Below are 24,999 nucleotides of genomic sequence, written 5' to 3'. Positions count from 1 at the left end.
GTTACATCTATTCAATTGCCTTGCATACTCGGTACATTATTTCTTACTAATGTCCCTTTTACCAGGGCCGCTGCATTTCATGCCTGCAAGTCCTTATCAGTGTTTTAAAAGGCAATTCCAAGGCTCGCCCAAGAGTAGGGCACTAGCAAAACGTCTCGGGGCTCACTTACAGGGCTTAGTTCCTATGAGGCTTACGCCCTAAGAGCTCGACTGGATGCCCTAAACACCCCTAACACCTAGCGGTCGGGACTTGCCTAACAGTTCTTACACAAATTATATGTTAAATTTCTTAAGTAAAATCGTTGACTGTTGCAGGCTATGCGTCCACCAAAACGTATATGAGGGACACGTTATCTACCAGTTCCCTGAGACAGTGCAGTAAGAAAAAAACACAAGATTTTTACTTGGAAAACTCCTTGCTCAAGGGAATAAAAACCACGACCTACCCCAGCAGGATTTCTACCCCACTAACCGAGCAAACTCAGGTTACAACCTATTGCAAGCTAGAAGTTAACTCCCATAACCCCTCACCCTTACAATAATGCTTATGCAACCCTCACACTTGACTACCCCTAGCCAAGCACACTAATACACCTAGACTAACTCTAGCCTAGTGTACTACTCAAAGTTCTTGTGAAGACACTCTTCCAACAAGCAAACTTTAAGAATTCAACTAATACGCCTAGACTAACTCTAGCCTAGTGTACCACTCAAAGGTACCCTTTGAGAATTCACTACAATGACTAACACTAGCCACCCTTACTCTAGCTAACTCTAGGCTAGTGTACCACTCAAAGAGCTTATGGAAGCAACCTTGAGAATATAGAACACCTACAAACAGCTTCCTTTAAGAGAAGGGTAGGTTTACAGTTTATAGCACATAAGAACAAAAGACCTAAGAATCCTAGAACTCAACACATCTTCAGTTGTAGAGAACAAGTCCTTGGATCTACTAATGCTTTGTTCTTGTACACCCGTTAGAGAGTGGAGACTTACACTTGAGATCTATATTTTTGTGCAAGAGTGCTTCTTCATTTGGGCATGGTGTCGTATATATAGAGGAAAGGGGGTGAGAAGGTGATAGCCCACACTGGTCCTCTACTGTTGTATTGTTCTTTGCCTGGCACATCTTTGCTACGATGTCGGTAGCTTTACAAACATCACTACAAAAAAAAAAAAAAAAAAAAAAAAAGGCTTTAGCGACGGACGTATTCCGTCGCTAAATCGGTTTAGCGACGGATTAGCGATGGATCCAAGTTTATCGCTAAAATGCTCGCAGCTAAGCTCTTAGCGATGAAAAATACAAATCCGTCGCTAGACTAGTGACGGATTAGCGATCGAATATATCTGTAGCCAACTTTAGTGACAGAAACAACCGTCGCTATTTTGACTAATTTTGTCGCTAAAATTCATAACAAATTCGTCATTTGTTATTAATAGTGACAAAAGCATTTGTCGCTAGTCCGTCGCTAGCCATTTTATAGCTAATTCTTCCTACTTTTAGCGATTAAAATCTATTGTAGTCAATCTATCGCAAGATCTAATTTTATGAAAATTATTCGTCGCTAAATATTTTTTTAAAATACTTTTTATTTATAAAATTAAATATACCCTATTCAAGCGCTTAAATACACTTAACTAAAATAACTGATATTCATATAAATTAATATTCAACAAGGTCCAAAATATATAGCACAATGCATATAATTGTATCCTTAAGTACAAACCATCCACAAACACCAACAAACCCAAACAAAGTAGGCTAACAATTGTGAGGGTGGAGAGTCACGGTCAAAACAAAATAGAGCTAACTATTTCCTGGTCTAAATAATATTTCCTTAATTCTCCTACATCTTCTAATTAAATTGGGTAGTAGGTTATGGGGTATCAACATCAGCCATTACTTCTGAGTTCGGGTTCCTCTACTGGGGGCAGTGGAGTTTATTCTTTAATCATCAGAACCCAATGAATGGACCTCATCAACGTTAGCAGCAGTAGGAGCGGTAGGAACTGTAGGTGTCACAACTGATGGGTGGCTGGTAAGATCAGTATTTGGCTGATGCGAGGATGAAGAAGCTAATCCGCGCACCCGCTCAATAATTATAGGAACTATACATTCTGTCAATATAGGAATTAAACGCATCACAAACTCATCCAGATTTCCTATTAGTGTTGATTGAGCATTCTGAGGTGCCGCTGAAGATGTAGCATCGAATCCAAAAGAGTCACGAAGATTCTGGTCATATTAGCATTTTGCTTGAGATCCAAGACCATACTCTTCTTTTCTTTTCTCCTCCCGCGGCTTGGTAATATGATTGACACTGATCAATATCAGACTGAGTCTGTGTTTGTTGTTGTAATATTTCCTGGTATTTTTCCTGTAGAAGAGGGGGGAAAAAGGTAAAATACATGCAAAACTTTGCCAGTGCAAAATTCGTCTAGCTTCAAAATGTTCCATTTTCAACTTCTTAGCATTCTATGACAGCTCAATTCACACAAATTCTAACATAATATAAACACTAACCAAAATATGCAGACAAAACAAGGATGCCAAATACATCTAAAAATAAAAAGTATAAGGACAGATCATGAAATAAATGGGAAAATCAGGGGCAAAATAGCACCAGAAGAGGCTCTACACCTTGGTGCAAGGGTGAACTTGAAATTATATGTAACCAGTTAAAGGTACTTTATTATTTGTTATCCCTGTTGTATTTTCGCGTTCTTTTGTGATTCTCTCTTTATTCTTGTTACTACTCTTTTTAGATTTTACTAATTATGCAATATCTAATTTTACCGAGCTAATTAGGTGAATTACAAGCCAAAGAGTTGAAGGCAAAGCAAGCACAATTGGCAAAGGCAAAAGCAGAGCCTGACATCAATCCAAATCTTAATGAGGTGTCAGAGAGGGTTGTCATGGAAGAAAAATCAAAGGAACCAATCCTGATGTTGAGTGGTGGTAAGTTATTTCAATCTCTATTCTTTTTACATTTTTTTTTGGCTATCCTGTGCTTTCCTCCTCTAGTGGACCCTTAATCTGTCTCCTCACTCATTGTTGAGGCCATTATTCGTTGCGTGTTTAGTGATTTTCACAAATGCAAGTGGATCTTGAACACTGTTGGTCTTGTGTCTAACCATGGATGCATAATTATTTTGATGGGTCTACACCGGCTTTACGTACAAATTTTCGGTCCATGGCGTCTATCACTGAAAAGTTCAACTTTCATTAAATACTAACAGTCTATCACAGCTCAATTCACACACATTCCAACATAAGATATGTACACTAACCAGTGAGGACTTCTACCTTTTAAATTTTGAATAGGTCAGCCAACAAACACTTATATAAGCACAACAAATAGGTCTCAACAAAGAGAGAGTACAACACAATAACACAAAGTAAGCTGAAAACTAAAGAAGAGATGAATATGCTCTTGTTCAACGTAATTTATAACTTTCAGTCTGTAAGAATAGAAGTGCACACATTAGGTATACACTAAGGACAACAGAAAAAGTTGACTTACATGTATGATTCGGGATTTCTCACCAACAAAAGGTGTTCCATCATGATCATGTGTATGGACGTGCAAATGCATCTCACTTGGTGTTAGATCTCAACCATTTTCAACAGCCTATACAAAAGTTACTCAATTCAGAAGATCGGCAGAATTTTTTTGTAAAATGAGATTGAAAATAATATAGAGAAATATTAGTCTGTGTTGATTCATAATAAAACTCAATGAATTCTTCCATCACCCCAGCTACTCTTCTTTTACTTGTGAACCAAAAATATAGATTTCCATCCACCACTTATATCTACAGCTACAGTCAACTATTCTTGCCTCATCCATTCATATTCGGATTAGTGCAAACTTAAATGAGATTTTCAGATTCGGAATAGTGTAAACTTAAATGAGATTTTCAGATTCGGAATAGTGTAAACTTAAATGAGATTTTCTAATATTTTATATATGCTTAAAAGTCTCTGGCAATGCTCCCTTATATTGATAGAGCCACCCGTGTGAGTCCCAGTGGCAACTCCGCTCTCACCACCACAACGATTCCTTGCATTTATTTCTGACTTTTCAACACACTTAGGATCTTCCCAAAGGCTCACCAACTTTGCCACACATTATCTAGAATAAATTTCAGCTGCAATCTTTTCTTTTTAGTTTGAAAACAAAATCACTGTATCTTAATGCTGTCTTATGCCCCCATTGGTCCTCCACAATAGTATCAATTGAAGAATCCCAGTGGAAGTCCTTCTGAAATAATTTTATAAAGTAGTAGCATTTAAATCCTATATATAAAAGTTAATACACTTTCTAAATTCAATTGTGGTGGATTATGCCTTTAATTATCCAAAATAAATTTTCTTTTTATCCCATATGAGACATTTTTCCAATTGATCCCATTAGGATCAAGTTCATGCTTGAAAGATTTACATCTGTACTCGAAGCATAATCATGAAGGTTCTAGCTTGGACAAATTAAAAGATATTATTTGAAGGCATAGTATATGAAAAATAATAGTACAAGCATGGACTAACCCTATGGGAGAAATAGTAAGAAGCGTCGATGACTGATGGGTACTACTGCACTCAACTTCGCCTATTATGTTGCTTTGAGAAGATCTACCCTCACCTATTGTGTTGTTCTAATTAAGGGTAATTAGAGAGGGTTCCAAATGAATGGGCGGGTGCTACCATGACCTGATGTTTGAATAGGTGGCGCACTATTAGAACCTGATATTTGAATAGGTGGCGCACTACTAGGACCTGATGTTTGAACTTGATTGATGTGACCTGCTCCACCGGAGGAACTTATGCCAACTTGTTGAGGACTAAATGTGGGACTAGGAACAGTAGGCATGTGTCCACGAGTAGAAAACTTACCCCTACCTAAGGATTTGCCTGCACAACCTCCGCTAGCTTGACCTCTACCTCGAGGCATATCTACAAACAAAAAATAAAGGAGGATATGAAATCTACTAGATATTACTATAAGTAGTTTCGGGTTACATGTCACTTGAACATTTTTTTCACATAGAGTACATTTTTCTAGTGCAAAAGAAAAAGCACACATAGTATAAACCCAGAATAAGCACACATAGTATAAACCCAGAATAAGAAAACTAACTTCAATCTTGTTACAGATTTTCTAGAGTTTCTACAGCAAGAAAGCTTTCAGGTTCTGTACATTTTTGACAATTTTAGTTCAAGACTATAATTCTGCATATCATTATACTGATACAGATCCGAAAATATTCAAATAATTTGTTAACTGATCCTAAATAAGTTGAAATTGCTTGGAAAGAAGCTAAGCAGCGTACCAATGGAATTAAAACCTATCCAATAGCACAGCCTGATACAAAGAAGCACAATACTACAACAACAACAACCACAACAACAACAACAACAACAACAACAACAAAAATACTTGCACTATCAAATGTTGGAACCAATCACTGAATTTCTGAATTTGTTATATTTTTCAGACCAAAATCAACGATCTTGGCACCAATTAGTTATGAATTTAGACAGATTAATCATGTAACACTATTACGTTGACAATAAACATTACTGCTGCTAAAATAGGAATTAGTCTAATGTAAAATGACGCATAACACAACGTAAGCTAGAAGAGTACACCACATAGATTACTACAAACGAGATATTCAATTTGATTCTTTATAGATTATACTACAAAATGGACACTTAACTTATAGCATACCACAAAGAATACTACAAACAAAATTCAATGAAAATATAGTAGCACATTTTTATCAATACACTAGTCATCATCGGTTTCTTCTTCAAAGTCTTCGTCATCATGTTCCTCAGTTTCATACTCGTCTTTTGTAGATTCTTCTTCAAATTCTAGATGCTCTGGCAACAATCCATCATCAACCGGTTCAACCATTTCAATTACATCCCCATTTGGATCATGTAGGATTACATTCTTATCAATAATGAAATTCATATCTATCTCATGGACTTTAACTTGGAAAGGACGATATGGTTCTGGAGTTGTTGTTATTGCCTCATCGGGTTCTTCAATAACATCCCGAGGTTTAACTTTCAATACAACTACCCAATCATCATTGTCCTTTTTCATTCTAGGATAAGGCACATAACACACTTGAGTTGCTTGCATCGCAAGAAATAAAAGGTTCATAATAAAAAGGTTCATACTTTCCAAACCGACGATGATGGTTCACATCGGTCAATTTGTACTGATTATGCTCCTTAACACCAACATTTATAGTTGGATCAAACCATTCACATTTGAATAATACAGTTTGCTTTAAAGGTTTTTCGCGGTATTCCACTTGTATAATCTCTTGTATCCGTCCATAGTTGTCATCAACATTTGGATCCGAGATACAAACTCCACTATTCATTGTTGATCTTGCAATACCATGACATTCTGTGAGAAATTTGTATCCATTAACAAAATACACCGGATAACATTTCGCGCTTATTAATGGCCCGTGAGCAAGACTACGCAAGAATTGGTTCTCAATATGGTTGCATCGGACCTATTTCAAATAATATTATAAGACTTAATAAAATGTAACAAGCCAATTTAAGTACATAATTGCTTAACAAATAATGATTTTGTAGTCTTACATATTCCTTGAACCATATAGAAAAACACGTTTCAAGACTCTCATTTATTTGATCCTGAGACAAATTGGGGATTTCTTCTTGCAAACGTTGCACATACATGCTTCATTGCAACACAATAAGTTAAATAGGGACTCAAATTATGTGGAATGTTTTTTTTTTTTTTTTTTTTGAAACTGAAATAATTATTATTATTATTAAATAGTATTACCTCACAAATGGCTCAACCTCTGTACAATTTAGTAGAATATAAGTTTGGGCAGCCTTGATTTCTTCGAGGGATAAATCTCTCTTTTTTCCTTCTCCCATAGTCGGCTTGGATGGGAGAATATTGATAAATTTCCTTCACAATCTTCCATAACACCACCATGATCATTAAGAACCACATTTTGATTACGTATCATGACATGAGGTTCAAAATAATGAGAAAAAAATTGTGTTGACTCCATCATCAGGTATGCTTCACAAATTGAACCCTCAACACTAGCTTTATTCCTAATCATCTTTTTAAGAGTTCGAAGGTACCTATACTGGTAAATGGATAGACCATTAACATAGTAAAGTCACGTGTAGCATACTTGTCACAATTAGAGCACAAAAATTTCATATTTACCTCTCAAAAGGATACATCTATCTATATTGTATAGGTCCAGCAATTCTTGCTTCATATGGCAGGTGCACGGACACATGTTTCATTGAGTTAAAGAATCCAAGAGGAAATATACTCTCTAACTTGCATAAGATCTGTGGGATGTCTGCCTCTAATCTTTCCATGTCGAAGAATAGTCGAGGTAAGATCCTTAAAAGATAAACTCAATTCTATAAGTGTTTGCCACACATTATTAGGAAGTAGCTCACGAAAGGCAATAGGCATTAATCATTGCATGAACACATGACAATCATGACTTTTCATACCAAATAATTTATACTTAGATGTGTCTAGGCATCGACTCAAATTTGAAACATACCCATCTGGAAACTTCACATTTTCTAACCAATCGAACAAAACAATTTTTTCCTTCTTCTTTAATGTATATGCAGCTTTGGGATAGCTTCCATCAATAGGATTCCTTGCCAACTGCGGTTGATCACAATAGTTTGCCACATCTTCACGTGCCTTTAATTTGGATTTGTCTTTGGTTTTGCCATCAACGTTAAGAACTGTGTTAAATACATTATCAAAGACATTCTTCTCAATATGCATGATGTCAAGATTATGTCGGATCATGTTAGAACTCCAATAAGGAAAATCCCAAATGATGCTTCGTTTTTTCTATCCACAAGACCTACATATTCTCCCATTAATTTCTTCTGCACCTAGCTCAGTTACTTTCCTTAGTCTCAACTCATAAATTTGGTTCAAGATTTCCTCTCCTGTTCTAACGGGTGGTGGTGGCAGTCTGACCTTTATGAAAGTTTTTACAATCTCTCCTAAACGGATGATTTTGGTCAAGAAACATTCTATGACTGTCAAACCAAGTTGTTTTCCCACCATGACACAATCCAAAAGATTGTGCTTCCTCCTTACAATAAGGACATGCTAAGTTGCCAACAGTACTTCATCCAGATAACATAGAATATGTTGAAAAGTCATTGATTGTCCACATCAAAGCTGCCCTTAATTGGAAGTTTTGCTTTGTTGCTATGTCAAATGCTTCTATGCCCGTCTCCCATAACAGAGTCAATTCCTTTATTAGAAGTTGTCGACAAACATCAATTATTTGTTTAGGGTTGTTTGGCCCTAGAAAAAATGACAGTCAAGAACATGTACGCCTCTTTCATACACATCCCTGGAGGCAAATTGTATGGGGTGACAATCATTGACCATGAAGAGTATTTCCTCCCTGAATGGCTGGAAACCATCAGTACATAATCCCAACCTCACATTCCTTGGTTCAGCAGCAAAAAAAAAAAAAAAAGGATGAGTTTCATTGAAGTGCTTCCAGGCCTTAGAGTCCGATGAATAACGCATTACGCCCTCCTATTGTATGTGCTCATGATGCCATCTCATTTCATCGGCTGTAGCATGGGATGCATCTAATCTCTACAATCTAGGAATCAAAGGAAAATAATACATTTTCTTGTAAGGGATCAATTTCCTCTTACGAGAACCGCCACGATGTTTGTACCTATGGTGGCCACAAAACTTGCAAGATGTAAGTCCTCATCCTCACCCCAATACAACATACATCCGGAATTTCAACAATTAATCTTTTCAACATGCAAACCCAAGCTACGCACTAGCTCCTTGGTCTCATAATAGTTATTAAGCACTGTGTTATCTTCCGGTAACGCCTCTTTCAACACTTACATCATTTGGTTATAACCTCTTTGTGATAAAGTGTTCTCCATTTTAATATTCAGCATCCTGAAAACTACTGCGAGTTGAGAAAGGGAAGAACCAGGGTATAATTTTACATCAGCAGCATGTAGCAAATCATAAAACTATTAGCACTTAAGATTAGGCTCTTCCTCCATTGAAGGACTAGGCTCCTTCTCCACTGAAGGTTCATAAGGATGAGACGACTCAGGTTCAGTATTATTATAAGGCTGCCAGCTTGAACCCTGGCCAAAGTTGGGTCCCGCTGTGTCACGACCCAACCCGCCATGACTGGCACCTAACTAAATCCTAGTGGGTGAACCAACACGCAAGACATCTATCCATTCAAATACGTTTTATATTAACCAAGATAATCAGTTATTACTCATTCAAACATCAAATGAACAAAATAAGTCATGCCATAAAATACTAAAATAAGTGCGGAAGTTCTAACTATTACAAAATACCTAAAATTCGAAAGTCATCGTACAGGACTCTAATCTAAAACGTGTCTAAGGAATGAAATCTGACTACCAAATATTCATAATGTCCAGAATAAGAAAAGACATCAGAAGAAGAAGATCTTTGGGCGGCTAGGCATGGGAAGAAGCTCACCCTAAATCTGTTAGCAAACGTCCTCCATGCTAGATGTCAGGGCTGGTAGCAATCTCCGTATCATAATCTGCACTCAAAAGAAAGCGACGAGGCGATGCTCGGTACAAACACTATGTCTGGGTAGATATCGTAGGCCGACTAAGATTAGTATCGTGCATATTTTATCAAAATAATAGAATAAACAAGCCGGAACGAATATCAATAAACCACGAAGTCAACCAAGGATAATCACGATCAAATCACCAAGATGCCAAGAATCACAATCACGTGGCCACGGCGAAATAAGTTTACCACGATGACCACGCGTCGTACACACGTGCTAACCGATGTCGTCGTCGCTCGATGACTGTGGGACCCGTGGTGTCCCGTGTACCACTCGTTCCAGAATACTCCTCAGACCCGAGCACAAACCTCCGCTCTAGAACGAATCTCGGACGCAGGACATATCAACGTACCTCTCTCTTTCGAAACTAACCTCGGACCACGACCCCTAATCTAGGTCACATATGTGCCTTTTCATACCTCTTTACAAAATAATGTTACCTTCTCAATATCAATACTCAAATCATCATTCCATGTCATAATACCATCGAGAAGATCATATTAGCTTCTCATCACAATACATCCACAGCAAAATCAACACACAGGAATAGTAGCACGAAGCCTACACAATCACTTAATCACAATCACATCGGAGTTTAGGCACATAATCTCATGCATGAAAACTAGACATGCTTTCTCCTAAAGAATTCACAAACATACGATCGACTAACCAAAGTCTAACTCAGAGTAGACGTAACATACCTCGATGTGGTAACAACACAAGTCACTCCGCTAGAGCTTTCCCTTTCCTTAAAGCCTCAGAACGCTCAAAGTTAGAAATAAAAGGTTCAATGGGTAGCAATTACTCAATCACAAGTACCAATTCAAGAATACACTTCCCTTTTTCCCCATTCCAAGAGGTGGATGATTTTCTAGGTGTTAAGTAACCTATCAAGGGCCTTAGTAACATTAATCATCAATTTATAACCATATTCAATCTACATTCCCACTACAAGCAGTTTTTATGGTCAAGACACCATTTTTATAGAACCCTAGGTCTCCATTTACTTAGTTTTATGACTCTAAGTGTTCAATTCATGATTAAGAGAAACTAACCCAAGCCTTTAGATGATAACTAAGTGATAATAACCATAACTCATCAATTTTAGAAGGTTTATTAATATTCTAGGATTTCTATTTCAATTTCACCATTAAAAACCCATGAAGGGGATAACCATCATGCAGGAGAATGGAATGATAGAATGGAATTGATGGAAACTTACCTCTCAAGAGTTTCTTGCCCTAGCTTGGAATTTCATCCTAGGTGCTTTTTGGGAAGTGTGTTGGTGTTTTATGAATAGAGAATATAAGACTAAGTATAAAGAATTTGGGCCACTGTTTTCCGTCGACCACTAAAGCGGTCATCACGCCGTTGTAGCGGTCTAGCTATAGCGGTCAAGTGACCGCTATAGCGGACCAAAGGGAAATCCGCTTGACTGCTATGGCGGTCTGTCCACCACTATAGCGGTGCCGCCATAGCGGTCCGCCGCCCACCACAGCGGCCACCGAGAACATGGATGGCTACTGGCAGTGGTCAAAGCTCCGCTATAGCGGTACCATCGCAGCAGTTACCCCACCATCGCAATGGTCCATCTTGGGAAGTGAGCTCGACTTTTTGTCCAGTTTTCCCCCTATCACCCGACATTTCATCCGAGTCCTCAAAAGCACAAACAAATATGTACATATACATAGAGACACCCTACTAATCCTCCCGTGGCCTCGGAATTCCCAAAGGAGTTCTAATTTTCTACGTCACCCCCCGACGGACTTAAGGAAATCAAGTAACAACCACAAACAATTGAAGTTTCAGCTCATAAGCTTACACGATTGAGTTTCTACTGGTTCGTTCTACCCTTGGAAAGGTTACAATTGGTGGGGTGATCCTACATTTCCCATAACGACCGGAAGGGTCGTTACATGCTACATCCAAAACCATTTGCTGATATGGATTCTCATATCCCAATTCAGGTTGAGAAACCACCATGTAAATCATCACTAGAAGACATCACACTGGTCACATTTTTTTCCCCTTGATACTTCCAGATAAAATAGTTCTCAACAAATACATATAGAAAAAGGTGTAATTTAACGGTTTCAACATCCACGTATTTCATGTTGTCACATTTTTTACATGGACATCTAATATCGTCACCACTCATGCGATTGAGCTGAGAACAAGAAAATTGGATAAACTTATTCACACCAGTTATGAAACTGGAATAAACACCCCCTCGGCCATCCAACCTTTTGTACAACCACTCTCGAGATTATCCATATCCCTAGTTAATATTGAAATAAATACGACAATTAGAATTATTTATTTAATAAGACATCGGAATGCCTTTTAAATGGAATAACAGGTTGACATCAGAATGCCTTCTTTTCTGTATGCCAAGCAAACAAAAATGTAAAAAAAAAAAAAAAAACTAAGAGATAGCTCCATTTCTTGCCTACGTTCCCGTCCACAAGATACCGCCAGAACTTACTTTAACATTAATACTATATAAGAAGTCACCGTATAAGTTCTTACTAAATGAGATCAATAGTACAAGAATTATTACAATATCATAGTGCATAGTACTATATAAGAAGTCATTGATCAATATATAAGAATAGATTCTTACAAGTTCACTTGACACCACTACATCAAGTGATCAGTTTCAAAGAAGGCAAATAAGTGCTACGTACATTAGAAAGTAAATGATAACCTAAACAGGCATTTCTGTCATAAAGAGGGAATAATATTGGTAAATAGTCTTACCAACAAAATCAATATTGTCTAGGAACTAACTTTGAAGAGCCTTAACAAACACCTGTGTATTAATTCTGAAAAAAAGTCATATAGAGTTTGCCATCAGTTGACTTCCTTTAAACCTCTAAAATGTGGCTAAAAATAAAGTTTAGGTAAAATCGTACTATAGAATATTAACACTGCAAAGTTACAACGGAAAAAACAACCAAACACCAAGAACAAAGGAGGTGAAAAACAAAGATTCAAAAACAATCGAGATGCCTTTTAAAGGGCAGATCAAGTTGAGTTAAAACACACAATGCTTAACTGGAAACTCTATCATTTAGATTAGGTACAAACGAGAACGAAGAAATTCAAAAGGCAAGCTAAGGCTATAGATATGAACGACTGAATCTAATATAATAAAATGCAAAATAACCAGACTCATCAGCAAAATTTCTTTACCAGCATTTCACTAAATTATGTTTTCCTTCAAGTCTTGCTAAATAGAATATGCATGTCTTCAATCATGTAAAATACAAGTCTGTCACCAAGGAAAATTGTTCCAATCTTAAATAGACCAGCTTCAGTTGTAAGTGGAGGGAGTTGCCTAGTTTTTCCCCTAAGTTTGTACAAAACTCTCAACATCCATTACTATTCATTCTAATACATAGTGAAAAAGTAAAGGGGGTCTTAGATTTTATGTATCATTTCCAACTACTGTAAGCATGAAAATTGGTCCCTGTTCATATTCAAAGATTTTAGCAAAAAGAAATTCCCCAAAAACCATCACAACTAAAAAGCAACAACAACAACATGCAAATCTGGCAAAAAAGCAAAAGGATTTCTCAAATTTTTGTCTTCCAACTCTAAACACAATACTAATTATACAAATACTCAATAGCCAACACCTATTTATCTTCATTCCAATACATAAAAAACTGATAAAAAAGCAAAAAGGGGTCTCAAATTTTTGTCTTCCAACTTTAAGTACAGTACTAATTACACAAAACTCAACAGTCAACACCCATTTCTGTTCATTCCAATACATACAAAACTGAAGAAAAAAAAAACAAAAGGGTAAATCCCACAACACTAAACACAATACTAATTACCAATTCACAATTTTTTATTTATGCCAGTCACTCTTAAAATGCTCTCTGTACTCTTTTGAATCTCGCACAACAGCGTTGCAAGTAGTGCGCTTGTTCAGTTTTACTTTCTCCAGTTGAAATCTAATCCCTAAAATTGATTGAAGCATGAAGGGGTAACTCCCTAATAAGAAAATTCCAGTTGAAACTATCAATGTTTTATCTACCCTAAACATCATTATTTACTTGAAACTAAAAAGAACTACTGTTGAACTTAAAAAAGTTCACAAATTATTCTAAACCTATGTTCACAACTTAAAAAGTACTGCGTTTCTTAACATACAAAGCAAAAGAAAGGGGGATAAAAGTTACCTGAAGAAAGATAAGAACTATGGATTTTTGAGCACTTAAAGGTAAGAGAGATAGTGAATTTCTGAGCACTTTCAAGAATTTCTATTGCAATTTGTAATTTTCTTTTATCCAATATCTAATTTTTAAGTTCCCATTGCATAAGAGCCTTAGATTCATGCCAATTTGTTGGATTGGAAGCAAAAAACTCATATCGTCTTTCAAGAATAGAGCAAGAGAGGTTTAAGAGAGAGAAGCTAATATGAGGTATGTGAGCAGATTTGTGTCCTAAATAAAGTTAAATACACATAGCGACGGATCTAAATTTTGTCTCCAGTAAAAACTTTAGGTAATTTATTTTTATAAATGTAGTGACGAAAATTTCTGTCCCAACGAATTCGAAAATGTTTTGATAACTAAAATAAGAATTGAGAGGGATTATTTGTCGTTAAATTCATCGCTACTTTTAGTAATTTTTGTTGCCATTTTCGTCGTTAATTTTGTAGGTAAATCAAGGCGCCAAAATTTCTCTCCAATTTTTAGCAACAGATATATATATTTTTGTAGCTAATACATTGCTATATTTGATACTAATTTTTTTGTAGTTTATTTGGTGACAAAATTGTAAATTGGTTTCCAATCTGTAGCTATTTAGCTACGGATTATGGTTTGTCGCTAAACGTTGTGTTTTTTTGTAGTGTGTAGAGTTGACTTTTCAACGCTCCAGGGACCTGGTCACAAATGCGGGTTTTAACCTTGCAGTCCCGCATTTTTTCTTGAATCGGGCTAAAACAAGCTGCTTTGTTGTCTTTGCTACTACCGCCGTAATGTCAGTAGCTTTTGAGTTGTTCAGTTGAGCAAGCTATAGCTAGGGACCTGATCCCATCTGGTGTCATGACCCAACTAGAGGACCATGACGGTGCCGATACTAGCCTATCGAGCACCTCAGTTCTGACTTTCTATAATCACTACTAGGTGGGCCGCGTAGACAATCTGCTAATATCATGCTTAGTACGGTCGTCAACAGCGGTGCTCATAAATGTATACCAACAAGACTTATCAAAATATTATACAACAATAAGACTGACAAAGTTAGGGAACATCTAACTACATATGTCTGTCTACGAGCCTCTAAATAGATTACATGAACCCATAACATAGGGCAGGACTCCGCCATACCCAAGTGTGTGTATACAAAGGAGTAGTACCAATAACTGCGGCTCCGAAACAATTGGAGTGCTTCTGAGATGCCGCTGATGTAGCTCCTAGGGATCAGGCGCGTCTTCCTGTCTACCTGCGGGCATGAACACAGAGTTCACAAGAAAAGACGTCAGTACGAATAATGTATTGAGTATGTAAGGCATAATTAACAATGTAACAAGAAATATGGAACACAACATGAGGTAAGGATAACTTGTACATCTGATTGCCTCTCAGGGCGGAAACCATGCATGCTAACTTTAACTTTTTTAACTCAACATTATAGATATATGTGTATAAGTAAACTGCTTGACCATACAAGTATGTTACCTTGCCCGACCATATAGGCACGGTGTTATCTTACCGGTATATAGGCGCGGTGTTATATATATATATATATATATATATATATATATATATATATATATATATATATATATATATCTTGCCCGGTCGTTAAGGCACAGTAATAAGTGTATAGCACCTTCCCCGGCCATTAGGGCTCAGTAAGTATCTAAATTACACGTATATAAATACATATAGCAGACAGGAGAGACCAATTAAATGTTACTACTCTATCGGAGTGATGTAAGGTCGGTAACCTCCGATTATAGTATGGAATAATCGTCATTGCTAAATCTCACCTTGAAGGAACTAATAACATGAGATGAGATCACAACAATAAGAAATGTCAAGGAAATCATGAAACTATTTGATAATCTCATAATAGCATTAAATCATAAACTTGGGACTTTCAAACATAAAATCATCATCATAATCATAATCATCATAGAAACATTCTCATTTTTGACATCATCATTATCATTCTACAAACATGCCCATTGTTGTTGTCATAAGAGCTTACATAATCATAAATCTTTGACTTGGAAAATAAGGACATTTTGGAAAACATTTATGGATTATCAAGAAAGGAGTCATGCCTTTGAAAAGAAAGGACGAGCCTTAACATACCTAGAAATTCACGTCTCGGCTTTCCTACCTATTTTCGGTCTCACAATCTACATATAAGACCATACATAATATGATTAGGCCCATGGTCATATACTTATCCTAAGTCTTCAAATTTAACCTCCTTAAAAACTGCCGAAATTCGGGCAGCATCTCCTCTGTTTATATGCCTAGCCCGAAATCATAATTCAACAACCAAAAGTAACAACAACCATACCAGCATCAACCATAATTTTATCCATACAAAAATACTCTATAAAACATCCCACATAATGCTTATCCCATATTTCTCCAACAAAATTATTATACGACTATTTAACAGTTCTATCTACGTAAATAAACTTAATTCAATACTAATAGGGAAAAATTCATACCTTATTCTCGCTAGTACCACGATATCTCCAATATTTGCCTTGAATTCTAACCAAGATTCACCAAATACGATAGTATGATCGCAACTACGCGTTGTCCGAACTTATAATTCGCGTTAAAACTTTGTGGAGGAAAGGTTGGGAGAATTTTCTAGAGAGTTTTGGATATTTTGAGAGGTGTTTTTTTGATGAAAAATGAGGGATAAAACCCTTTTTATAAGGCTCCAAAGTTGGTTCGGTACTGTAGCAGTTATTGTAGCAATACTATAGCAGCACGACTATTGTAGCATGTCGGTTACAGTAGCATGCATTTCTACTTTGTCAGCCTAACTTGTAACATCCATAATTCTCTAATCTGATGTGGTATTGACGATCGGTTTGTTGCGCTGGAAACTAGACTCGACGAACCTCATTTTAGACTTTTGCTTTTCTTCAAAACCTCTCATATACTAAAAGATATTCTTTCTCAAATTGTAACCAAAATCTCCCCTCATATTTTCCATAAAATCCAAGGTCTCAATAGCTTATTTCTTTAACTCTATTTGGTCGAGAGACTTCTCGGTAGTCCTCATATATCACTTTATCCATAAGTATACCTAATAATTATACCATTCCTTAAACCCGAAAGATGGCTCATCTTGATCATAATTCCACGTACTTGTACTTAAACTTAGCGAACGTTCATCTAGAAGTACGGGGTGTAACATTCTCCTCCCCTTTAAAAACATTCGTCCTTGAATGTTAAACTCTTAGGAATTCCTACAAAAATTTTGCCAGAGTTTCCCCTGTAATTGTACTGCTACTCAACCAAGATTGGAAGAGCTTGAGACCTTATTTATCTTCGATAGACTCCTTCGTCTCGCCAAGATTTAATGTTTAGAACAAGAACTATAAAACCCTAGCCTGCTAGCCCGACTTGTCACGTCCATACTCATGGTTTCATAATTTTTTTGGTATCTTTTAATTACTGTTGTTTTACCACCAAACGGGTGTATTCTCGAGTTGCTGAATTTCTTGCTCAATCGATTCTTGGATATTGTTCTTCTTCTTCCTATGGGCAGAAGTTATACTCATACTGACTTGTCATCCCTTTTTCTCATCACCTATTTGTCCACTAGTCCATCTTATCACATATTTGTCCACTAGTCCTTCAATCTCTGTTGTTTATATCTTTATATATTCGTACTCCCTGTGCTTACCACATCCTTTTATCCCTTTTCGCATGGTCGAAACTCTTGCCCTTTTTGGCTTTTATGTATCCTTCTTAGGCTTTACAGATATTCCATGCCTTTATCCTCTTTGGAGTTCAACTTATCCTCCTTCTCTTAAAGACAACCTCAGAACTGGTAATATAGTATCCCTTTCTTTTCTATAGCGACTGAGTCGATCTTTGCGGTATTTTATTTTCCAGTTGATATAACACCAAAATTTCCTTTCACCCTACGTTTTACGTGATTCTCTGTTTTCTTTTTCCTCTTAATAAGGATCCTTATGCTGGGTCTGGTTATCGGTAATTCGTATACTTACACCCGGAATATCTTGAATCCCTCCTTCAATGATCTTCTTCCTTTAATACTATCGTAATCGATGCACTATTGCATCTATTTTCTACAACCCACTCGTTCAGTTCCCCAGCTCGTGTTGTTTTGTGGTCTCCTTTTACTGGGTGATCATACTATAGTCAGGCGTCATCGTTATTCCAATATCTTGTCAATCTTTATCCCCTTTTTATCTTCTTTTCAATACCATAACTTGTTCATATTTATACATATCCCTCGTATATTCACCCTATTTTCTTTGTGATCGAATTTCGGTACTTCTTATCGAGACTCTTATCTTGAATTTCTGAGTAATTTCTTCTTCCTTAGTTTACTCCCTTTCAATCTTTACATAGTCATGCACACGACTAACTGGTTATGATCACCATCAATTCATCTTTTCATCTTATTGGCCCCCTAGTGTAATATCCCTTTGAGGGGGTCTCCAATTCCTTTATTACCATATCTTCATCCTTTAACCAGGTCTACTTCTGATGCAATACTTGTTTGTCTCATCTTCCCCCCCCCCCCCGCCCTCTCCTCTTAGGGTGCTAACCCATTAATCTATATTTAACATCCCATTATCCCATTAGTTCTCCTTTCCCTTGCAAGTACACACTCTCAGTGAATCTGTACCCAATCTCAGTCATGACTATTCACCGTCTAGTTTACCTAGTCGGTTGCACCTATTTGTAATACGTCACATATTATCGTAATCGTACTGGTCCTGGATGGGCCTAATATTTCCTCAAAAGGATCGCCACCGTCTTTTTACTATTCTTCCAAAATCACCTTTCTCCTATGAATCAGCTTCCCATTTCATTACCATGATGGTATCTAGTGCCAATTTTATTCTCAAGCTTGCCCTGATTGTTAATGTTATTCCTTTTCTTTGCCTTATAAACACCCGGTCTTTAGACAAACCTCTTTTAAATTACAAATTCATCTTCTTAATGGAGGGTACATCTTGTACCAATTTGCGACTTCCAACTCATCTGCCTACCTTTACATAACCAATTTCTTCAAAGCATCATCCACATTCTTCATTAGCTATTCCGCCTTATTTTGCTAACTCAATAATCTTGTAACAAGAGGACTTTTGAAAAAGAATCTCTTTGTACCTTAGTCCTAACTTTTTCTTATAGCCACATATCCTTATACTTGCTCCTCCGCACAACATCCTTGCCAACATACTTTATGCGATAAAAAGCTTTTGTCAATATCTGGCTCTTTTACTAATGTACATCGTCCTTCTAACTCTTCTACCCTTTTGTACTCGTAAATCATTAGTGTACTTATGTTTAAGGGTCGTACTTAAGCATATACTTACCCCTTCCATTTCTTGCTTCCTGAACGTCACAACCCCTATCTAATCATACTGATGCCTCACTAATGAAGCATTGTGAAAGCTTTAGTCAACTCAAGTTTCGCCCCAATCAGACCAGAAATATAAGGAGTAATATATAACAATACAGAACCCAGATCAACAAATGAATACACATCATAAGAAAATACTGACAATATACCTGTAATAACATCGGGCGAAGACTCCAAGTCCTGTCGACCGGTCAATGCGTAAATAAGGCTCTGAAGACTACTCAAGCCGGACGCTCCCCCTCTACCTCTATCACAGCCTGCTGAGGTCTGAGTGTATCGTCCCGGAGGGCACACCGATGACAACAATCCGGTAGACTGCACCATCCTTCGACGGCCTAGAAATGGACACTTACGCATAATATGGCCTGGCTGACCACAGGAATTGCAAACATCCGAACCTAAACGGCAAAGTTCGGAATGTGGCTTACCACATTGATTACATTGTGGTAAGGGCGGTCTCATCTGACCAGATTCACCTCCATACTGGGAACCCCAAACTGTAGAGCTCTGACCCGGTCCAGAATAATTAGAATGATCAAACCTCTTGCCTGCAAATTCGAGAAGGCGCACTAGCCACAGAATGGCCTGAGTACCTAGAATTTTGCTGCCTTTGACTTCCTATGAACTCATTGGCGGCGCGCAAGATCTGGCCTCCTTATTACAACCTCTATCAGAATCACGCTCACCTCTTTGCAGCTGCTGCTGTTCTTTCAAATTCTGGGCATGGGCCTGAATACGAGAGATATTCATTCCCTCCTGGAGTGAGGCCGTCAAGCATTTCTTAATCAAATGTGGCCCCAATCCACTCACAAACTGATGTACACGGTCTCCCATATCGCCTACCATAGGCGAGGCATACCTTGCCAGGAATTAAAGCGAAGATCGCTTCTCTCCACTCATATTCTCTTGTCTAAGATTCAAAAACTCATCAGCTCTGGCTCGTCGAACCTCTGGCAGCAAGTAATGTCGGAGAAAAGCATCTACAAACTCTTGCCATATCGGTGAAGGAGCACTGACTCCTCTAAAAGACATCCAAACTGTATACCAATGTACCGCAACATCCCGTAATCTATAGGAGGCCAACTCTACCGACTTTACCTCCAAAGCATGTATTATTCGCAAAGTCCTCGATATTTCATCTATAAAGCTCTGCGGGTCCTTATCCGATTTTGACCCAAAAGACTCCGGAGGGTTCAAACTAATGAAATCACGAGCTCCGCACACGACACCACCATGTCCCATGTCCCGGCGGACCTGAGCGGCAACTAATTGAGTCAGCAAAAGAATGGCTTATTTTATCTCCTGGCCTGAGGCATCAGATGAGGGAACTGGGGGTATTAGAGCTGGACCTGAGGCCCCTTCTTGCTCCTCTGAAATGGGTAAAGTGGGAGAGGTCCAAGATGAGACATCATTGTGAAACTCACCCTCTTCTACTTCTGCTGGTGGCCCCCGTTCAGTTCTTCTTTCAGCCACCGTCTTGCCCTTCTGGGCCGCTGTAGCTTTCCTCTTCATAGGCATAACTAAAATCATAACACACAGTTAGGAAAAGGGGGAAAACCTAATAACATGGCTCTATCGCACGATCTAAGATGAGAAAGAAGGTCAATTATTCCTAAATGCCCTGCAGCCTCCTGTTTATAAGTGTGGCGCGCTTCACACCCATAAACAGGACTCTACTGGACACGGCTCGTAGAAATGTCCTAGGACGAACTGCTCTGATACCACTTTTGTCATGACCCAACTAGAGGGCCATGACGGGTACCCGATACTAGCCTATCGGGCACCTCAGTTTTGACTTTCTATAATCACTATTAGGTGGGCCGCGTAGACAATCTACTAATATCATGCTTAGTACGGTCGCCAACAGCGATGCTCATAAATGTATGCCAACAAGACTTATCAAAATATTATACAACAATAAGACTGACAAAGTTAGGGAACATCTAACTACATATGTCTGTCTACGAGCCTCTAAATAGATTACGTGAACCCATAACATGGGGCAGGACTCTTTCATACCCGTGTGTGTGTATACAAAGGAGTAGTACCAATAACTGCGGCTCTGAAACAACTGGAGCGCTTCTGAGATGCCACAGATGTAGCTCCTAGAGATCAGGAGCGTCTTCCTATCTACCTGCGGGCATGAACGCATCGTCCACAAGAAAGGACGTCAGTACGAACAATGTAGTGAGTATGTAAGGCATAATTAATAATGTAACAAGAAATATAGAACACAACATGAAGTAAGGATAACCTGTAGATCTGATCTCCTCTCAGGGCGGAAACCATGCATGCTAACTTTAACTTCTTTAAATCAACATTATAGATATATGTGTATAAGTAAACTGCTTGACCATACAAGTATGGCGCTATCTTGCCCGGCCATATAGGCACGGTGTTATCTTACCCGGCCATGTAGGCACGGTGTTATCTTGCCCGGCCATATAGGCGCGGTGTTATCTTGCCCGGCCATATAGGCGCGGTGTTATATATATTTATACACTATCTTGCCCAGTCGTTAAGCGCAATAATAAGTGTATAGCATCTTGCCCGGCCATTAGGGCTCAATAAGTATCTAAATTACACGTATATAAATATATATAGCATGCACGAGAGCCCAATTAAATGCTACTACTCTATCGGAGTGACGTAAGGTCAGTAACCTCCGATTATAGTATGGAATAATCGTCATTGCTAAATCTCACCTCGAAGGAATGAATAACATGAGATGAGATCACAACAATAAGCAATATCAAGGAAATCATGAAACTATTCAATAATCTCATAATAGCATTAAATCATAAACTTGGGACTTTCAAACATAAAATCATCATCATAATCATAATCATCATAGAAACATTCTCATCTTTGACATCATCATTATCATTGTACAAACATGCCCATCGTTGTTGCCATAAGAGCTTACATAATCATAAATCTCTGACTTGAAAAATAAGGACATTTTGGAAAACATTTGTGGATTATCAAGAAAAGAGTCATGCCTTTGGAAAGAAAGGACGAGCCTTAACATACCTAGAAATTCACGTCTCGGCTTTCCCACCTATTTTCGGTCTCACAATCTACATATAAGACCATACATAATATGATTAGGCTTATGGTCATATACTTATCCTAAGTCTTTAAATTTAACCTCCTTAAAATCTGCCGAAATTCGGACAGCATCTCCCCTGTTTATATGCCTAGACCGAAATCATAATTCAACAACTAATAGTAACAACAACCATACCAGCATTAACCACAATTTCATCCATACAAAATACTCTATAAAACATCCCACATAATGCTTATCCCATATTTCTCCAACAAAATTATTATACGACTATTTAACAGTTCTATCTACATAAATAAACTTAATTCAATACTAATAGGAAAAAATTCATACCTTATTCTCGCTAGTACCGCGATATCTCCAATATTTGCCTTGAATTCTAACCAAGATTCACCACAATACGATAGTATGATCGCAACTACGCGCTGTCCGAACTTAAATCCGGAGATTATGCTTAATTCGCATTAAAATTTTGTAGAGGAAAGGTTGGGAGAATTTTCTAGAGAGTTTTGGATATTTTGTGCGGTATTTTGGGATGAAAAATGAAGGATAAAACCCCTTTTATAAGGTTCCAAAGTCGGTTCGTCAGTAGCCGATTTGTAGCGCAAAGCGACTCGTAGCACGTCGGTTATTGTAGCATACGTTTCTGCTCTATCAGCCTAACTTGTAACGTTCATAATTCTTGTCACGACCCAACTAGGGGCCGCGACGAGCACCTGATACTTGTACCGAGCACCCCCTATCATATGTCTTGTTCTTATTACTAAGTGGGCCGTATGAACACTGACATTTTTTTTTCTTAACAACATCGTCGATAATAGCATACATGTAGACGAGTAGTAATATCAAGCGTATCGACATATCATATGGTGACAAAGACAACTAGGGTTTGTGAAACATCTACATGTACATCTCCGTCTACGAGCCTCTAAACACGATACATATAATTACAAGTAAATCGACTTTGCTGTGTCCAAATATATACATAAAAGTAGTACCCAAAATGTTCAGAAACAACTGGAGCGCTTCGATGTCGGTGAAAAAGCTCCCCAGGGGGTCAATCCCGTCAACTCCGTCGACACAAGTGGCATGAGACGCAGCCCCCGAAGAAAAAGGGTCACACGAGCATGTACCGAGTATGTAAGCCATGGAAATAATACAGTGAAGCATGTAACATATGAACGAATAACAACATGTGGGACCAAGGATCATATAACGAGATAAAAGGGATAATCTTGTACCCTTGTAGTGCCTTTCGAAGCGGATGTCATGCTTGCTTATTATATACTTTTGTTCAAAACATATCGTGTCATATACATGTGAAAATAACAAGTCATGTCGCCGAAATACGTCGGCTTCCCACATGTGTCCCGCGTCGGGCATCCCGCGTCCGGATGGAATTACGCCAGTCGACCGAGTGCAATGCGACTATAGCGCAACATGTATCCATTCCCCAAAATTCCCCATTTTCATACATATCATATACATGTCATATACATATCATATAAGCAGACGCATAAGAACCCAAAGAAAGTCATGGTCATCGGGGGTGACGTAAGGTCGGTAGCCCCCGATTACCTTATGGAATAACCACGATAGCTTCGTCTCACCTGAAAGAACAAACATTATAAGACGAGACTAGCAATGAATAGCAACACCACAAGAAAACTTAAAACAGGATTATAAAGTTTCAATAAAACAAGTGATGGGAATCCGATATGCACGTATATCGAGACTCGAGTGACAAACATGAAAACACGGTCATTACGTCCCATTGGGTCATCCACGAAGGTTTCAAGACATTTCAATTTCATTTCCAAAGGTTTCGTACGTTTGAACATCATTTTACCTTAAAGCACAAGTTTTGGGTTCAATTCTCGAATGAATAGTGAATAAATTTAGGTGTCGTTTCCGAGGGGTAGAACTTTTCCCGAGGGTCGGATTTTGACCTATACTAACTAGGACATGCCAAATGAAGGAGAAGTAGGCTTCACATACCTTTTACGCTTTGTACACGTCTCCAAACTCAAGCTCCAAGTTCGCCAAAATCTACAAATTGGTCATGTTTACCAAACATGATTAGTGCCTTTGGAATTGGATTCTTAAAATAAAACTTGGCTACCGAGATTTCGGCAAAGACCTCCCCTATAAATACTCCATCCCACCAAGTTCAACTTGGCCCATATCAAACAACAACAATCCGGGAATTCAAACCCGGCCAAACTATCAACCAACAATACCAACAACAATATAAGCAACATCAACAATCGACTAAAACGCATTCTAGCGCAAATAGTCTTATTTTCCAAATAACCCAACAACTCCAAATCCAACTTTACACTTACAATCCAATATCAATATGTTCATATTCACATACTAATTTAAGGTCATTCAAACATAAACCAAGAGCATTTCAAACTATATATCCAATATTCAACAATTCCAACAATTTCCATACAATTCGATATAATTTAATACAATATAATTCGCATAATATTCCAACAATACCATCAACATACTACTTGCTCACATCTTCCAATTTATGAGACAACAACAACATTTTCTTCCTTCTTTCAAATTCAAGCACGACAATCCAATTTTCATTCCTCTAAACCATTAAATCTTTATTCTAACATCCT

The 24,999-nt window shown here is 37.8% G+C and overlaps 1 protein-coding gene and 2 long non-coding RNA genes across 6 annotated transcripts; all 3 read right to left on the bottom strand.

The window, feature by feature from the left end:
* Nucleotides 1–1,639: 1,639 nt before the first annotated feature.
* On the bottom strand, nt 1,640–14,139 carry LOC132051656 (uncharacterized). Of its 4 annotated transcripts, XR_009413839.1 has the most exons (4): nt 13,860–14,139; nt 11,869–12,491; nt 3,525–3,632; nt 1,640–2,378 (listed from the first exon to the last, which is right to left on the bottom strand). It is a non-coding gene; the product is annotated as an uncharacterized LOC132051656 (long non-coding RNA). The 4 variants fall into 4 exon arrangements; XR_009413837.1 differs by lacking the exon at nt 13,860–14,139 and having other exon boundaries at nt 11,869–13,675; XR_009413840.1 differs by lacking the exon at nt 13,860–14,139 and having other exon boundaries at nt 12,427–13,673.
* On the bottom strand, nt 4,926–11,276 carry LOC132051657 (uncharacterized). Its single transcript, XR_009413841.1, has 3 exons — nt 10,368–11,276; nt 9,516–9,635; nt 4,926–4,954 (listed from the first exon to the last, which is right to left on the bottom strand). It is a non-coding gene; the product is annotated as an uncharacterized LOC132051657 (long non-coding RNA).
* Nucleotides 14,140–19,302: 5,163 nt separating the features above from the next.
* LOC132053785 (uncharacterized) lies at nt 19,303–20,124 on the bottom strand. Its single transcript, XM_059445889.1, has 2 exons — nt 19,956–20,124; nt 19,303–19,838 (listed from the first exon to the last, which is right to left on the bottom strand). The coding sequence occupies exons 1-2, from the start codon at nt 20,122–20,124 to the stop codon at nt 19,303–19,305; spliced, it is 705 nt and encodes a 234-aa protein (XP_059301872.1).
* Between the last annotated feature and the right edge of the window lie 4,875 nt (nt 20,125–24,999).

The sequence above is a fragment of the Lycium ferocissimum genome, chromosome 4 (assembly GCF_029784015.1).
Source record: "Lycium ferocissimum isolate CSIRO_LF1 chromosome 4, AGI_CSIRO_Lferr_CH_V1, whole genome shotgun sequence".
Taxonomy (NCBI): domain Eukaryota; kingdom Viridiplantae; phylum Streptophyta; class Magnoliopsida; order Solanales; family Solanaceae; genus Lycium; species Lycium ferocissimum.
Note: the sequence above shows the minus strand (reverse complement) of the source record. Positions and strands in the feature narration are given on the sequence as shown.